This window comes from Leuciscus leuciscus, assembly GCF_965113295.1.
Source record: "Leuciscus leuciscus genome assembly, chromosome: 25".
Lineage (NCBI taxonomy): Eukaryota > Metazoa > Chordata > Actinopteri > Cypriniformes > Leuciscidae > Leuciscus > Leuciscus leuciscus.
Window position 1 is genome coordinate 1,266,960 of NC_138724.1, and position 17,409 is coordinate 1,284,368.

A 17,409-nucleotide genomic window follows, 5' to 3' on the forward strand; every position below is an offset into this window, starting at 1 on the left:
TGATGGTCCTGGATCAACATTAGCGAATCTACCCCATATTGAAATGGTCATGATGGTCCTGGATCAACATTAGCGAATCTACCCCATATTGAAATGGTCATGATGGTCCTGGATCAACATTAGTGAATCTACTCCATATTGAAATGGTCATGATGGTCCTGGATCAACATTAGCGAATCTACCCCATATTGAAATGGTCATGATGGTCCTGGATCAACATTAGCGAATCTACCCCATATTGAAATGGTCATGATGGTCCTGGATCAACATTAGCGAATCTACTCCATATTGAAATGGTCATGATGGTCCTGGATCAACATTAGCGAATATACCCCATATTGAAATGGTCATGATGGTCCTGGATCAACATTAGCGAATCTACCCCGTATTGAAATGGTCATGATGGTCCTGGATCAACATTAGCGAATCTACTCCATAGTGAAATGGTCATGATGGTCCTGGATCAACATTAGCGAATCTACTCCATATTGAAATGGTCATGATGGTCCTGGATCAAAATTAGCGAATCTACTCCATAGTGAAATGGTCATGATGGTCCTGGATCAACATTAGCGAATCTACCCCATATTGAAATGGTCATGATGGTCCTGGATCAACATTAGCGAATCTACTCCATATTGAAATGGTCATGATGGTCCTGGATCAACATTAGCGAATATACCCCATATTGAAATGGTCATGATGGTCCTGGATTAACATTAGCGAATCTACTCCATATTGAAATGGTCATGATGGTCCTGGATCAAAATTAGCGAATCTACCCTGTATTGAAATGGTCATGATGGTCCTGGATCAACATTAGCGAATCTACCCCGTATTGAAATGGTCATGATGGTCCTGGATCAACATTAGCGAATATACCCCATATTGAAATGGTCATGAATGTCCTGGATCAACATTAGCGAATCTACCCCATATTGAAATGGTTATGATGGTCCTGGATAAACATTAGCGAATCTACCCCATATTGAAATGATGACGATAGCAATTATCAAAATATATTTATTACAATCAGATTCAAAAAGCAATTATTCTACTGTTTTTTTAAATGTCATATACTTTTTGCACACTTTATTCAGGCTAAAATCATAGTAATCTGTTTTAAAGACCTGGAATTTATTGAAATTTTTAAACATCATTATAACATTTTATGAAATATTTAATGTGTATTTGTGTGTAAAGGTATGAGAGAAAGAAGACTTTTAGGGGTTGTGGAGTAAAGTAAGCTTAGCTATTAGCTAAACAGCACATGGCTTTTGTATGTATGTTCAGAGTTGCATTACATTAGGCCATTTAAGTGTTCTATTTCAGGATTTTTTAGTGAATAAATACATTTACAAAGTCAGATTTTTAGTTGCAGAGAGGGTCAAAGAAAGAGGACAGACAAAATAACTTACCTTTTGTCAGTCAGCCGAGGGAAGAGAGGAGGGAACGTTCAAAATGGACTGATTGGATTTGGTCGGCACACACTGATGACATCAGAGGCTTGTGATTGGTTGATTAAATGTTGATCCAGGATCAACAAAATTTGTTGATCCAGGAACACATCTTACTTGGCAAAATCACGGTGACCTGCTAGGGATATTGTCAATATTCTATAATATGGTGCTTGGTATCGTTGGAAAGGGGACCTTTTAGGCTTTCATTTAAGCCCAGTACTGAATCTGTCTGACAAACACAGAGGTCACAAGACTTCTTTAAACCAGAAATAACACACATTTTTTCCCAATTTCCGCCTAAACTGTATGTGGCATGAAAGAACACCACGGACACAAAACTCAACAACTTCAATACTCAAGGCACTCTGATGACTCAGAAAATGTATAATATACCCATACTATTTATTTGTGAGAGCCTTAAATTAGACTTGTGCAGCCAGCACATAGAATAATAGAATAGAGCCAATAGAATGGACAAATAGAATACCCTATTAGTCCAGGGACAAATGGCCTATTTATTCATGTACAGTTGTAATAAAAAGTATTTTTTTTCAATAGTGTAATCAATGGTGTTGTCAACATAACACTTGTGAGTGGTTTAACAAAATGTTTCTATGTATTTTGATATTCACCCACTTTCAGTTAGAATGTCAGAAAGTAGCTCATGCACGGAATGTTGATGGATTTTGAAAGTTTGACAAGGTTTTGTCAGTTTTGTGAAAAAATTGTTGGTTCAGTTGACTGGTTATAACAACACTACCAACTATGCCATCTTCAAACAACTTCCATTGAGTTCCAGGGGTATTAAATGTAAGTACAAAATACTTTTTCTCTTGTGCTTGTGAATTGGTGGGGAATAGTAGCAGAATAGTAGCAGTAGCTAATGTAAGCGTGGTGTTTTTCACACTTAGTATACTTCTTTTAAACTTAAAATAAGAAAGTATACTTTCAGTCTACATTTTATGTACTTCTCAGAAATATACTTAAAATTACACTTCAGTGTAGGCCTTGTAGCAAAACCCCAGCCAGACAATGGTGAAGCGTACTGATATTTCAAAAAGCCTTTATTTTCTTACACCTTTTTCTTCTTGAAACACCGTAAGAGCTACAGGACAGATAAATAACATAAAATTAGCTCTTACGAACCCAAACATAAGCCGAAGGCCACATTAAACAATATATTATATATATATATAACAATATATAACAACATTACAAATAGCCATTTATAAAAACCCTTTTATGACGTTACCTCAGTCATGCTGAAAAGCTTATGTTAACATAACTTCACATGACATAAGCGATACACATTTAAACACTTCAAGTCGAATAAATTAACCTACATATTAATGCACATAAACATTAAACAAACCAAACACAATACCTTGTTCTTTCCCCTACCCTTTTTCTTCCGTGTGTGCGTCTCACTAACCAGTCCCACCTTTCTAGATGCGAAATTAACGTTCCACTATGGAGGCGGAAATAAAGGACTCATTACATTAACAGAGGAGACTAATAAATAAAACTCAAAAGTAATTATTACTTATTTACTCTTTCCTTAGAGTTAGTTACACTCCCACCAATCATGAGTGAATAATGGAACGGTACACAGACTGCATTAGGCACGAATGATTTTAACTGAAAATTGCCTTCCCTGAGCCTGTTTAAGAACAAAGACAACTTATGCCAATGTTGGAAACTTAACTATAACTATGTAATATTTTGCGCTATGGAGGGAAGGAGCAGATTTAGTTAGTCTCCAGCAGCAGAACAAGCTTCTGGACTGGGCGCTCAACTTCGGACACCTTGTGAAGACGCTCCCCTTTCTTGCCAAGCTTACTGTCACCAAGTTGGATTTTAACTCTCCGTACAAGTCCATCCTTGTCAGTAGTGGTTTCTGAAACTCTACCCAATCTCCACTCGTTCCTGTGCACATCCTCTCCTTTTATGATTACAACATCTCCAACTTGTAAATTTCTTCTTGGAGCATGCCAGCGCTGTCTGAGAGCAATGTTGGCAAGGTATTCCTTTCGCCATCGACTCCAAAACTGTTCTGCGAGGTATTGAACATGTCTCCACCTTTTCTTGCCATACACATCTTCTCTGACGAATTCACCAGGGGGAGGCAAGGCCTGGACAGATTTCATCGTCAGAAGATGATTAGGGGTGAGTGGTTCGAGGGTATGGGGGTCACTGAGATTGTCAACAGTCAGAGGACGACTGTTGACTATAGCCATAGCCTCATAGAAAAAGGCCCGTAGCGAAGCATCATTTAGTCTACCAGAGGAAAGGGCAAGAGTGGACCTTAGAACGCTTCTGACTGTCCTTATTTGTCTTTCCCACACCCCTCCTGCATGGCTAGAATGGGGTGCGTTCATGCTAAAATCACACTGCTTTTCTGCAAGAAATACAGCCAGACGGTCTGCATCGACTTCCTTTAGAGCTTCTCTGAACTCATTTTTGGCTCCAACGAAGTTGCTTCCTTGATCAGACTTGATCTGACGAACAGCACCACGTATGGCGATGAAACATCGAAGGCCATTTATGAAGGCATCTGTCGACATGTCTTCAAGACTCTCAATATGAACAGCACGGGAGCTAAGGCAAGTGAAAAGAAGACCGTATCTCTTGTTCTCTTTTCTTCCTTGTTTTGTAAGGAATGGCCCGAAGCAGTCCATGCCGCAGAAAGTGAAGGGAGGTGATGGCTCCAACCGTTCAGGGGGTAGATCGGCCATCCTTTGCTCTTCCATGGGTTTGCGTTGCCGTCTACAGGTGACACATTGACGAATGTAGGATGCAACTGCCCGGTTGATTCCTGTAATCCAGTAGCCGCTGCGCCTTATTTCATTAATGGTAAGACCTTTACCTTGATGTTTCATCTTCTCATGGTGATAGGCAATAATCATCCTCATGATGTGATGATCTTTGGGAATGATTGCAGGGTGCTTGATGAAGTTGGGAAGAGAGGAGTTGCACAGCCTCCCTCCCACCCTGAGGACACCGTCGTCGTGGAGAAAAGCGTCAAGAGCATGTAACGGATTGTGATGTGGTAGAGGGATCCCTTTGCTCAGCAGTTTCAACTCTTCTTGATACACATTTTTCTGCAGATCTTTGATTAAGCAATGTTCTGCCTCTTCTCGTTCTGTTACAGTGGTGAGACTGTTTGATCTATTCTTGCTTATGCGCCTGAGAATGCGTGCAACCGCTCGCGTAGCTAGCGACCATGATGAGAACTTAGACAAGCGATCAACGAGGCTCACGCATTCAGTAGTTTTGGTACTGAGCGCTAGAACACTCCTGACCTCTGGATCTCCGACTGTTAACTCTGGTACTTCATCTGTAGCCAGCTTTATTTCCTTGTTCCATAGGAACTTGGGCCCAGTGAGCCAGTTAGATGACAAAAGCTCACTGGCAGTTAAGCCCCGAGAAGCATGGTCAGCAGGATTCTCATTTGTTGGGACATATCGCCACTGTTGTGGGGCTGAGCTGAGCTGAATCTTCTGAACCCGGTTAGCCACAAACGTGTGAAATCGTCGTGCTTCGTTTCTTATATAACCTAAGACCACTTTACAGGGCTCTAGAGTGCGACCAATTTGGTCGCACATGCGACCAGATTTTGTAAGGGTGCGACTAAAATTTTTCCTAGGTCGCACCGGTGCACCTAACGTCCTCGCATCCGCTGCCTCTCCATGAACTAATCGTTTGTTCTCCTTTGACGGAACTCACACTCATGGGAACTCACACTCTTCTCTCACGCTTAATGAGTGATGACGGAGGACAGAATTAAACATTCAAACGTAGCCTAAGCCTGGTTACACTTAAGGTCTGTGATATTAGTCTGATTTTATTTTAGATTTCGGCTTCCAAAGATTATAAAAAATAATATATTGAGGTAAAACCATTAAAAACTATAGCCGCATTCTATCTGGTGCAACTTCTTCCCTTCGCAGCATTACACTGTCATTTCTCCCTAAAACTCAAACCTAACGACAGAATCAGCACGATCGGTGATTGTTGTAAAATGAAGTCTAGTTACTGTTGCTAACTTGCCCCATACAAAAATGTAATATATGGCCATATATGTACTTATATTTTAAATAGCATGACATATATCTATACATATATTTGACTTATCTGAGAACACAATATATGACTGCAACATATATCTATACATATATTTGACTTATCTGAGAACACAATATATGACTGCAACATATATATACATATATTTGACTTATCTGAGAACACAATATATGACTGCAACATATATCTACCCATATGGAAAAGATATAGATAAATTTTACTAAATGTTTATATATTTTATCTGAAATTTGTAAGTAATATATATAACAGTCAAACAAGACACAAAATCCTTAGTAAAATTGTGTAATATGAGATGTAAGATAATTTGGGAACTTATAATTACTATATATGACAGTAAATCCACATACAATATTCTTAGTAGATACACGTAACATCAAAGTTATATGAGTTGGGCAATCATTAGTGAAACCAAAATCTTGGTATTTTGTATAAAAACCTTACAAGACAATAGACATATGTAAGATGTCACATATATGGGCCATTAAAGTACATGGAAAAGCACATGATGAGATTACCAAAAATAATTTATGGCATTTCTAAGATTTTATGACACTAGCATTGTCTCAGGTTTTTAGATCACACTTTCTTCAATCTCAATTAGTGAATTTTTCCAAAAATTATTACATGGGTTATATTTGTTATTTAAGATTTTTTGAGTAATTCTATCCAATAAAATAGTCAAAAATTATTTTTTATTTACAGTTAGATTTTCAAGTTCTTGTGTATGCAGCAAATATTCAAAATTGTAATGTAAAAATAAAAAAGACACAGTCACTCATTTCTTGCCGTAGAAAGATTTAATTTTGCACTTAATTAGTATATGACATTATACAAGTTGCATATTTACATTTTAAATTTAAGTGGCAATACATATTTTTAAATTAGCTAAGTTTATTAAGATGCTACTTTAATAATTGTTTTGAAATCATACCTTGCACTTGTGTCCTTTTGGATGTTACAATGAAATACATAAATGTTGATGACATGCATTGCAAAATGTATTAAAGAAGAATACATTTACATTTTGTAGTAAACTTTTCACACTGCTGTGTGCTTTTTCATTATAATTTTGACAGATTCTCACATTAGATTACAGTAACAGTAGAAGCAATTAGTTCACATTCCAGCTCAGCAACCTTGAATGAATAAGTGACCATCTTCACATTTAGTTCATTTACAGTAATATGTCTTAAGTAGCCGACAAACAATTGAGCTGGACTGTGGACACTGAATATACATACATGGTCTAACTATCTGAGCAGTGTTTATGGCTTTGTGAAAGCCTGTGGGAAAGAGGACAGTTGACATGTAGCTCAGTGGAGTTTTGATAAGAGAACCTCTGGCTAACTTCTGCACTGTGCAATTACCATAGTTTCCTATGGCATATAAACACTGATCACCCATGTCAATAAAGTGGGACACTCTAAAAATACTCCCATCCTTCAAAAGCACAATAGAGTTGTTTCTTTGTTTTGTTTTGCTGTAGGTATGACCATGAACAACCTCTCCATTTACAGCAATTCTCTTGTAGTAATTTACCACAGAGTTTGGGGAAACCTCTCTCACTGTGTGGAGGGCAGCTTGATCACTAACAGACATTAATCTTACATTTGGTGGACCAAGGGCAGTTACCTCAGTGAACTTCGCAAACTTCTTGACATGATGCTTTTCGGTTCTCATTTCATTACAGAAATCTGTAACTTCTGCAGGTGCATTTGTTAAAAATTGCTTTGCTAAACGGGGAAAAGCTCGGGAAAACAGAACTCGTTTGCATATTTGTTGTGGTACAGCTTGGCTACTTTTTACTTGTTTCAGGAGGTATCCATTGAAATCTTCAAACATAAAGGCTGAGTGCGCCCACAAAGGACCACAATGCACAACACTTTTGCTCAAATGCAGAAGTGAATGAACATTGAATGTCATGTGCTCTTCCCCATACAGCGACTGCACACCTCCAACAAAGTACACTAATGCCTCATGGGCATGATTTATCTGTTCTGTATTTATTTCAGATCCCAACAGAATGCTAATGCCCTCTATCAGTAATGCCCAATGACAGTGATACTTCTGTGGAAGTATGCCTTTTAGAACTGGCAAGCTATAGTACAGAAGCCAGTGTTGCCACTCATGGGCTTTCCAGAATTTGCGTTCAGTCAGAGATCTTGGAACTCGAGCAACAATACCTGGAGGTTTTATAGACAAGAGGTGTCTGTCCAAGATAGCTGTTTGTGTGCCAATGTACCATGGCTCAGAATAGTTTTTTGAATCGATCCATAAAGTTGCCATTTGTCTGCACACGCCAAGCAACACACAATGCATATAGTCAGGGACCATCCCATTGATTACATCAAAGTTTGGTAAATCTACAATGGCAGATGGGCCCTTTATGCCCAATATTGTTGTCCCTTCTCTTTCAGCAATTTGTCCTATCTCTACTGTGGTTTTATGATTTCTGTCACTTGGTTTTTCATCTGCACATGTGTAAACCCTTGACTTTCCTTTTCCTTTCCTCATCTGCACCCCAGGGTGAAGGCAGACTCCGCAGCCATATTCACCATTAAATTGCTTAAAATTTTGTAGTAATGGCCTTGCTACTGCATCACACACACAGCACAATGGGTGCACCTTCACGTGTCTCCATGACTGATCACTAGGATGTTGCCACTCAAAGCCAGCTTGTGAAAGATTGGCACATTCCTCTACAAATGGTTGGAAGTAGCAGGTCATGTCTGGCTTTTTTGCTCCAAACCATAAAGCACATAAAAGCACATGCTTATCTCTACTCTCAGGGGGTATCTCATTAACGCAACACAGTATAGGCCAAATACTAAATTTAGAGGACTGAAAGACTGGTACACCATCACAATTAAATGTAAGGGAGAGGAAATCCTCTTCACTGTTTGATTTCAAGGTCTGATATAAGGTGCCATCACATATATCACTTATTACATGCCTACTACTGTCATCAGGATGAAAACAGAGATCGTGCATACCTTGATTCTCAAGAACATCCTTCAGTTGATCCTTTAATGGAATACTGATAAAGAAATGTCCTTCCTGTAAACTGTCTTTTACTGTTATGGACGAGGAACATGACACACATGCAAGTGTTTCTTCTTGTGATTGTGAAGTGCCAAGGTACTTAGTACATACTCTGCAGTAATGATGGCGTTTTAATTGATCTATAATACCAGCTAATGGTTTCTCCAAAAAATACTTGCTTGCTGGTACTGCATTTGTCCCAGCAGAATGTAACTTTAGAAGTTTCAGCAGGTCTTCCATCAATACACCAGTAGTGTTGTGTCTCAATGCAAAGGAGAAAATAGAGATGCAACTTTGCCCTTCCGTTAGTCCATGAGAGTGGATATCATCACGTATTTCTTGAGGGGCATTTTCCTAAAATTACAAAAAAAGAAGCACCATATTAAAACTTATAAGGTTCTGCTTTACCATAAAGGTAACCTTGTTTTGCTCTACTGTACTTAGCACAAAAAATTTAATGGAAGCCACAACACATGCAAGAAACAAACAAAAAGAGGAAAGACAGACAGTGTCTGTACACATCTAAAGCCCTCTTTAGATGCCTCTGTTTTAAATAATTTTCGACCCATTTCCAAGCTGCCATTTTTATCTAAAATTTGATAAAAAATCGTTTCAACTCAGTTAATCTCCTTTTTGAACAATAATGACATTTTTGAAAAATTTCAATCAGGTTTCCGTTCCCTGCATAGTACTGAGACTGCTCTGATCAAGGTCACCAATGATTTACTGCGTGCAGTCTTGTCACTAAAGGTGACCGAGCCTTTGCTGTATGGCATTTTTATAAACATTATATTATTGTTGTTATTGTATTTTCTGATTTTATTGTTGATTTTTCATTTTCATTTACATTTTTAAGTATGGATCATGTTTGTTTCACTGTACAGCACTTTGTAACTTGTTTTTGAAAAGTGCTATACAAATAAAGTTATGATTATTATTATTATTATTACTATTATTATTAGTTCCATGAGCTGCAGAGATAATCTGTGCATTTTGTCATAGCATTGTTTGTCTCATGATTATTTAATGTCATATCAAATTATGTAATTAACTTCATAAATGTGTTTACTGTAGTTTTGTCTCACCTGTGCCAATGTGAAAGGTTCTGCTCTCTGCTCTTCTCTTTGGGCATCTTCATCACTTTCCTATGAAGGACACAAATCAACAACTTGTTGGATAGATAGATTGACAGAGTGATAGAGAGAGAGAGAGAGAGAGAGAGAGAGAGAGAGAGAGAGAGAGAGAGAGAGAGACAGAATACTGTAGTTTTGTCTCACCTGTGCCAATGTGAAAGGTTCTCCACTCTGCTCTTCTCTTTGGGCATCTTCATCACTTTCCTATGAAGGACACAAATCAACAACTTGTTGGATAGATAGATTGACAGAGAGAGAGAGAGAGAGAGAGAGAGAGAGAGAATACTGTAGTTTTGTCTCACCTGTGCCAATGTGAAAGGTTCTCCACTCTGCTCTTCTCTTTGGGAATCTTCATCACTTTCCTATGAAGGACACAAATCAACAACTTGTTAGATAGATAGATTGACAGAGTGAGAGAGAGAGAGAGAGAGAGAGAGAGAGAGAGAGAGAGAGAGAGAGAGAGAGAGAGAGATACATATAAATAGAGACACAGAATACTGTAGTTTTGTCTCACCTGTGCCAATGTGAAAGGTTCTCCACTCTGCTCTTCTCTTTGGGCATCTTCATCACTTTCCTATGAAGGACACAAATCAACAACTTGTTAGATAGATAGATTGACAGAGTGAGAGTGAGAGAGAGAGAGAGAGAGAGAGAGAGAGAGAGAGAGACATATAAATAGAGAGACAGAATACTGTAGTTTTGTCTCACCTGTGCCAATGTGAAAGGTTCTCCACTCTGCTCTTCTCTTTGTGCATCTTCATCACTTTCCTATGAAGGACACAAATCAACAACTTGTTAGATAGATAGATTGACAGAGTGAGAGAGAGAGAGAGAGAGAGAGAGAGAGAGAGAGAGAGAGAGAGAGAGAGAGAGAGAGAGAGAGAGAGAGAGAGAGAGAGAGAGAGAATACTGTAGTTTTGTCTCACCTGTGCCAATGTGAAAGGTTCTCCACTCTGCTCTTCTCTTTGGGAATCTTCATCACTTTCCTATGAAGGACACAAATCAACAACTTGTTAGATAGATAGATTGAGAGAGAGAGAGAGAGAGAGAGAGAGAGAGAGAGAGAGAGAGAGAGAGAGAAATAGAGAGACAGAATACTGTAGTTTTGTCTCACCTGTGCCAATGTGAAAGGTTCTCCACTCTGCTCTTCTCTTTGGGAATCTTCATCACTTTCCTATGAAGGACACAAATCAACAACTTGTTAGATAGATAGATTGAGAGAGAGAGAGAGAGAGAGAGAGAGAGAGAGAGAGAGAGAGAGAGAAATAGAGAGACAGAATACTGTAGTTTTGTCTCACCTGTGCCAATGTGAAAGGTTCTGCACTCTGCTCTTCTCTTTGGGAATCTTCATCACTTTCCTAGGAAGGATACAAATTAACAAATTATTAGATAGACAGGAGTACACGCGCGAGAGATCACTTCCGGGGCTTTCCGGCGCTTGTGCAGACAGAAGCGCTCGCGCCCTCAGAGTACTTGGACGTGGCTGTGGTTAAAAGAGGTAAAACGATATAAATACTGTTTGTTGTCTCACACAAACCGCTCGTTTCGTGTCTTAGGCCATCAATGTGTACTTACATTTACGAGTCATTAAATCATGTTTAATTTGGACTTCTCTGTGCTTGCTCTTTGAGGTGGTGACCATAGACCTGCATTATATGACTGACAGACAAGAACGGTTTGACCAAAAAATATCAAAATTGAAAATGCTGCGGAAACAAAGACACCTACATCTTGGATGCCCTTGAGGTAAGCTAAAACATATAAAAAATGATCAAAAGTGAACTATCCCTTTAACAACACAGAAATGCGATACAATCACATAGGAATTTCACACATCAAAGTTGTTCACAACAGATATGAGCTGCAAATATATTTTAAATGCAAAGGTAAAATAGTTAGTAATAAGTATCATCGTATAAGCTACATAACTTTTACAATGTAACTATCACTAATAAGATCAAGAGGACATGAACCGGATAACACTTACATGTTGTTGCGCAGTATGTTTTTCGATGTCAGTCAAAGTTCTGTTGATTTTCCTAAAGAAACAGTGGACAGTAACGTTACGGTAACTAACGCTAACTGGGAACGAATCACTGCAACCTTAATGGAGAACTCCATTCAATTTTAACATTTTAAATTTGGAGTGCTGTCAGTACAGAGAACAACGACAAAAATCGGTGTTTCCTACACCGTGTTATCCTCTTTTTAAAATGTGCACCCTGTTGACTTCAATGGGGCACGTTTAAACCTGCGTTTTGCCTCTTAACATCCTTGATGTGTCATTACAAGTGCACCAGCCATGTGAGTGAGTTTATTTAGAGTGAACACAGTGAATCTGACTGCAGTAGATGTGAAAGATATTAATAAAATTGATGTTAATTCTGCCAGCGAAAATACCTGAAAAACTTCCTGTTTTCGGTCGAAGTCCACAGTAGTCGATTGTCAAGTTCAGGCGCGTTCTCTTGAATTGCTTAGTTACCAATGATCGCGCGGGTGAACTCGACAATTGACTACTGTGGACTTCAACTGAAAACAGGAAGTTTTTCAGGTATTTTCGCTGGCAGAATTAACATCAATTTTATTAATACAGGTTTAAACGTGCCCATTGAAGTCAACAGGGTGCACATTTTAAAAAGAGGATAACATGGTGTAGGCAACACCGATTTTTGTCGTTGTTCTCTGTACTGACAGCACTCCAAATTTACAAAAAAATTAGCTCAATGTTAAAATTGACCGGAGTTCTCCTTTAACCAGAAGTTACGAGCTGGATTAGGAAACACGTGTAATTTAGTACAAACCTTTTCTTCCATCTTGTCGAAGTACGTATAGGAACATTTTCTCTCAACCAAACCTTTTCTTTCGTGTTAGCAGTAACGTTGTGCTTTCTTTTCGACATAATGTCTATTAGGGTTGCTGGTGAAGCTAGCTAATGTCCTTGTCAACACGATGTGACCATTTTACCGCTAGAAAGTTACCGGAAACTTCAGCTAGCTAACGTTCCCGTTCCTCGAAAATAATGACTACAGAGCAGTGCGAGGTTGTGGGTAATGCGCATGCGCAGGGCCGCTAGATAGATAGATAGCGATAGAGAGAGAGAGAGAGCGAGTACACTAGAACACCGTAGAGGGACATGGACATGGAGGGAAAAAAGTAGAAGGTTGAAAAAGAAGGCATCTTTTGAATCACGACCGACGAACGGCCAACAGACGACATAGTTTGGTGAATCTAGAGTTAACATTACGATTTAAGCTTAAATGTTTGAGCTTAAATTTGAAATACATTTATTTAAGTAGCAACTGATTTTTTTTAATGGCGAACGTTAACTGGTTTAACATTACATGTTACAGTTGTAGTTAGCTAAATTAAGTTAGCTCACAGTCACTTTCAGCTTATATTACCCAAAGTGGTGCATTTTAGCAAGATTAGTTAAGTTAACGTTAATTATCCTTATTTTAATAATATTTATATGATAATAACACAAGTGTAACGTTGGATGAGTCTTAGATTATAACAGATCCAGTAACGCATTGCCAGAATGTAAATGTAAATGTAAATGTACTTTATTTATATAGCACCTTACATCAGCCGATAGGTGAACCAAGGTGCTTTACAACAGATTAAACAACAATTTAAAACAACACACCGAAAAACCAGTACAGTAATAAATGAAGAAATAAAAAGTAAAGATAAAATAGAATAAAGATAAATATAAAATATAAAATATAAAAGTGCCACCACACTACTGGGTACTAAAAGCCATTTTGAAAAGATACGTTTTAAGTCTTGATTTAAAAAGGCCCAGGTCAGTAACGATACGCATCTCACTGGGGAGCTTATTCCAGAGCTTAGGTCCAGAAACTGAAAAAGCACGGTCTCCCCAGTGTTTAAGTTTTGACCTGGGCACTTCCAACATGAGTTGATTGGACGACCTCAAAGTCCTTCCGCAATTCCGAATGGTCAGCATGTCTGATATGTAAGATGGGGCAAGGCCGTTAAGAGCTTTAAAAACAAACAATACAGAAGGCAAAGATAGCATGGCAAAGTTAATATTTTTTCAATGTCTGCATAAATATTTGGTCTCCACCATTTTATTTTCATGTCAATATTACAGAACCTTTGTTTTTGATTCTAAGGTTTTTAAACCAGTAAATAGAATGGTTATTTATATGTTTACTACATTTGGTTGCACAGCCTTTGGCCAAAATATCCATGTTCAAGAACATCTTGTAGTCAGTAAGTTAACGTTAATGTGCTTTCAGTATTTCTCTAACGTTACTGTCTGTTAATAGGAAACACCGGACCCACCGGACCCTTTCTGGTTGGTTGTAGGCTATAGAGGCACCTGTCAGGTAGGACTGGGCTAACGTTATATGAAAGAAATTAATATCACAATAATCATAAAGACATATCACATTATCTGCTCACCTCTATTAAATCACTTAACCTATCAATAACCTAATCTGCAATTTTCAGATTATATTCCTTTGGATATTTCAAATCAAATTAAGAAAGAAATGTGTTTAATATGTGCTTGATATTATCAATTTAGATAACATAATTGTGTATCACAATATATTCAAAATGGGTCTTAAATTTCATTTTGAGTGGCAATAAAGTCTTAAATATGTCTTGCCTAACTGTGCAGATACCTAATAGTAGAAGTGTTTTTTGTCAGAATACTGATGTTAAATGTTAGCTTAATAACAGTTTCTGTCTGCCAGTCATTTATTGATTGCTAAGCTAAACAATGATTTTTATTTATTTGATAATTTTAGAACACATGGAGAGGAAGTTTGCAGTGGTGCGGTGGAGTGAAGGGGAGGATTTGGGGAAGCTCAGTGACATAAAAACTGATGCCATAAGGGGGTATGATGATTCCAAGATGGACCAGGATGGGAATCCCTTTGCCACCTACTCAGCCGTAATTGAATGGCGCCATGGGAGGAAACAACGAGGAGGCTGGCCTCACTACAGAGGCACTGTCATTTTTGTTAGTGGTAAGTTAAGAGTTACTAACTTACTCTAATTCACACAAACACAAGTACTATGTGGTTTTGACGCTGTAAGTGCCACAATCAGTATGTCATCTGACAACTATGTCAAACATGAACTAAAAATTTAACTATGTTAAAAATGAGATGAGATAATAACACTTTGACAGTTGAAACCAGGTTGAATAAAGCTTTTTGAATAGTTGTTTATGTCAGGTGTCATGTATGCCTTATGCATAACCCCCTGAATATTTGCGTAGAGTATACATAGGGTATGCAAGTATACAAGTATATGAGCAATGCATACAGAGCATGCATGCAGTGCTTGCACTTATTTTGGAGCACACATCACTAACTTCAAGTATATTTTCAGTCTTAGTGTTACAAGAGGGTGATCTGGTGTAATCAGCTGTTTGAGTATAACTCTGGTCTATTTGCTTTTGTTTTCTAGCTACTCGTTTTGAGACAATCCGTAAACTGAACTCACTGCTGAAGGAAGAAGAACCTACAGAGCTGACAAAGAGGGCCTCAGTGGCCCCCCAAAAATATGGGGACGATTCAGATTCCTCAACTGATATTGAAACTCAGTCTCAGCAAGCAAAGGTGACGTTAATTTACTTTTAGCTCCTATGCAATGACCATATTTCCCAGTGGTACAATGTACATAGAATGTGTAAGGAGTTGGCACTATTGTGTAATAGGCATTGCTCTCTAGCTAAATCTGTAAGGATTCTTGATTCTTGATATTGATTCTCTTGTACATAATGGCTGCTCAACACCAGCAATACCTGTCTTTTTATTTTGGATTTGTTTTTTTCCTATCTCTTGACACCCAGAAGTCAAAGGCTCCCAGGAGGACAGACCCTGCAGAAGAGTTTCTTAGGCTATACGGTCAATCACAGCCTTCTTCAGATAATCACAACAGTCCGACTCAGACTGTGGTTGAATTAAAGCAGGAGATCAAGGACCTGAAAGAAGAGAACGCGAAGTTGAAGGAGATTGTTCTTCAAGGTATCATTGATTCATATCAAATATTGAACCATCAGACAAGTAATAAACCTTTCTCTAAATGACTGTAGGCTGAATTGGCTGTATTGTCCTAAAGGAGTGATAATAATAAATTATTTGTTTTTGATGTACTGTGTCTAGATGTGCCAGGACTCCTACTGAGCTTGAGGAATATAATAGATTCGGCTGCACCTCCTAAGAGATCCAGGGTGGAGCCTACCAAAGCATTACCGGCCCTTCCAGGGTCTCCGCAGTCCAGGTCCAGTTCTCCATGTGCCTCTTCGCTGTCCCTCCCCAGATCTACGCTGTCCAGTTCCACATCTGTGTCTCCATCCCTGACTGGCTCCCAGTCTTCTAAGGTAATTGTTTTTTAAAGAATAAATAAATACAGCATATAAAATAGATCTACTGCTTGCCAGACTTGCTTTTAATTCAATTCAATTCAAATTTGCTTTATTGGCATGAATGTAACAACAATATTGCCAAAGCGTCCCACAAACCACATAAAAACAATCAACCCCATACATTTCATTAAACAAGTAATTACAGTGTAAAGTAATGAGTATGGCAGATCTAATGTGCTTATGTCTAAAGTCTGTTGGGCTGAAGAAGTCAGACATACTGGTATTTTAAACTTTAATGCTCACCTTGTGTCCAGGTTGAGATCCATCCTGGGACCGGAGTCATGGTTGAGAAACTGGCGTGGGCCTATGCCATCAATGCCAATTCGGCAACAGTCTTTGTGAGGCATCTGCTCACCGCAGTCTTTCCAGTGGAAATACTGCTGGTGAGCAATCTTCGGGGGAACAAACGAGGCGGAGGAGAGGCTCGTCAACCATTAGACAAAAATAAATTGGATGCCATTTACAGTATGTTTTCTTCTTTTTAATGGGTGTTTGACCAATAGTCTCTGCTTTTGTGTGTTTCCTGATTCCAGCCTACTGTAATCATTTTTGCATTGTTTTTTTGTTCATGTTTAGGTGCAACTCTTGAGAAGTGGCCAGGGACCCAGCTTTCCAGCATTGGAAGTACGATCAATGCCAAGATTACAGAACTCCGGTCAAAAAGTAAAAATGTTGGTGTGTACACAGCTCCACATTAAACTGTTTTGTTTGCTCTGAGTTTCACACAGGTGTATCACATAGTCCTTGGCCCTGGGGCAAAACAGGTATTTACTGCTTATAGTGCCTGTTTATTCTGAGGTATCCAGTGTGCAGAAGAACAAAACTGGCATATATGTAAGCCATTAAGGCATTTTAAGTTTACATTCTAAAATGTTTTTGTTTGTGTACTTTGCAATTTCAAAATCGAGTATACTCAAAATATCTAAGTAAACAGTATAGGCAGTATTAGCGTTATGCTCAGAGCGATTGATTGCACTTAAGCCCCATGCCTCGTTCCTTGAATGTGAATACACCTGTTGACAATGTTTAGTTGTTGGTGACACTGTTCCCATGTTAGAATAGGAATAGGATAAGCATGTGCTCCTCAGGTTTGTATGCAGGCTTGTAGTGTGTGAAAATATCAAATTGTGAAAGATATTCCTATGTAGTCACAAGTTCATTTAAATCTAATATTTGAAAACATTGTTCTTAGGATTAGGGTTTACTGCTGTCAGCACTGTAATCCCAGAAGAGTTTAACTGTTAATAAAGACCATTGAAAAGAT

General features: G+C 38.4%; 2 protein-coding genes across 4 annotated transcripts; one reads left to right on the plus strand and one right to left on the minus strand.

Moving 5' to 3' along the window:
- Positions 1–8,702: 8,702 nt before the first annotated feature.
- Positions 8,703–12,607, minus strand: LOC309490948 (uncharacterized protein). Of its 3 annotated transcripts, XM_082160280.1 has the most exons (8): positions 12,437–12,607; positions 11,727–12,003; positions 11,038–11,097; positions 10,254–10,313; positions 10,042–10,101; positions 9,884–9,943; positions 9,692–9,751; positions 8,703–8,960 (listed from the first exon to the last, which is right to left on the minus strand). In XM_082160280.1, coding segments are annotated over exons 2-8 (351 nt in total). In that variant the 5' UTR covers positions 11,729–12,003; positions 12,437–12,607; the 3' UTR covers positions 8,703–8,911. The 3 variants fall into 3 exon arrangements, with proteins under 3 accessions (XP_082016406.1, XP_082016407.1, XP_082016408.1); XM_082160281.1 differs by lacking the exons at positions 11,727–12,003; positions 12,437–12,607 and having other exon boundaries at positions 11,038–11,115; XM_082160282.1 differs by lacking the exons at positions 11,038–11,097; positions 11,727–12,003; positions 12,437–12,607 and adding an exon at positions 10,448–10,553.
- Positions 11,404–17,391, plus strand: LOC309490946 (uncharacterized protein). Its single transcript, XM_082160274.1, has 8 exons — positions 11,404–11,485; positions 14,032–14,091; positions 14,518–14,739; positions 15,185–15,336; positions 15,570–15,744; positions 15,883–16,100; positions 16,400–16,610; positions 16,722–17,391. The coding sequence occupies exons 3-8, from the start codon at positions 14,523–14,525 to the stop codon at positions 16,841–16,843; spliced, it is 1,095 nt and encodes a 364-aa protein (XP_082016400.1). The 5' UTR covers positions 11,404–11,485; positions 14,032–14,091; positions 14,518–14,522; the 3' UTR covers positions 16,844–17,391.
- Positions 17,392–17,409: the final 18 nt, after the last annotated feature.

Coding starts and splice junctions, on each gene's coding strand:
- LOC309490948 (XM_082160280.1), bottom strand. Junction 10,102..10,253: donor AACCTTTCACATTGGCACAG/GTGAGACAAAAC, acceptor TGTCCTTCATAG/GAAAGTGATGAAGATTCCCA. Junction 9,944..10,041: donor AACCTTTCACATTGGCACAG/GTGAGACAAAAC, acceptor TGTCCTTCATAG/GAAAGTGATGAAGATGCCCA.
- LOC309490946 (XM_082160274.1), top strand. CDS start 14,523: ATGGAGAGGAAGTTTGCAGTGGTGCGGTGGAGTGAAGGGGAGGATTTG. Junction 14,740..15,184: donor CACTGTCATTTTTGTTAGTG/GTAAGTTAAGAG, acceptor TTTGTTTTCTAG/CTACTCGTTTTGAGACAATC. Junction 16,611..16,721: donor TAAATTGGATGCCATTTACA/GTATGTTTTCTT, acceptor GTTCATGTTTAG/GTGCAACTCTTGAGAAGTGG.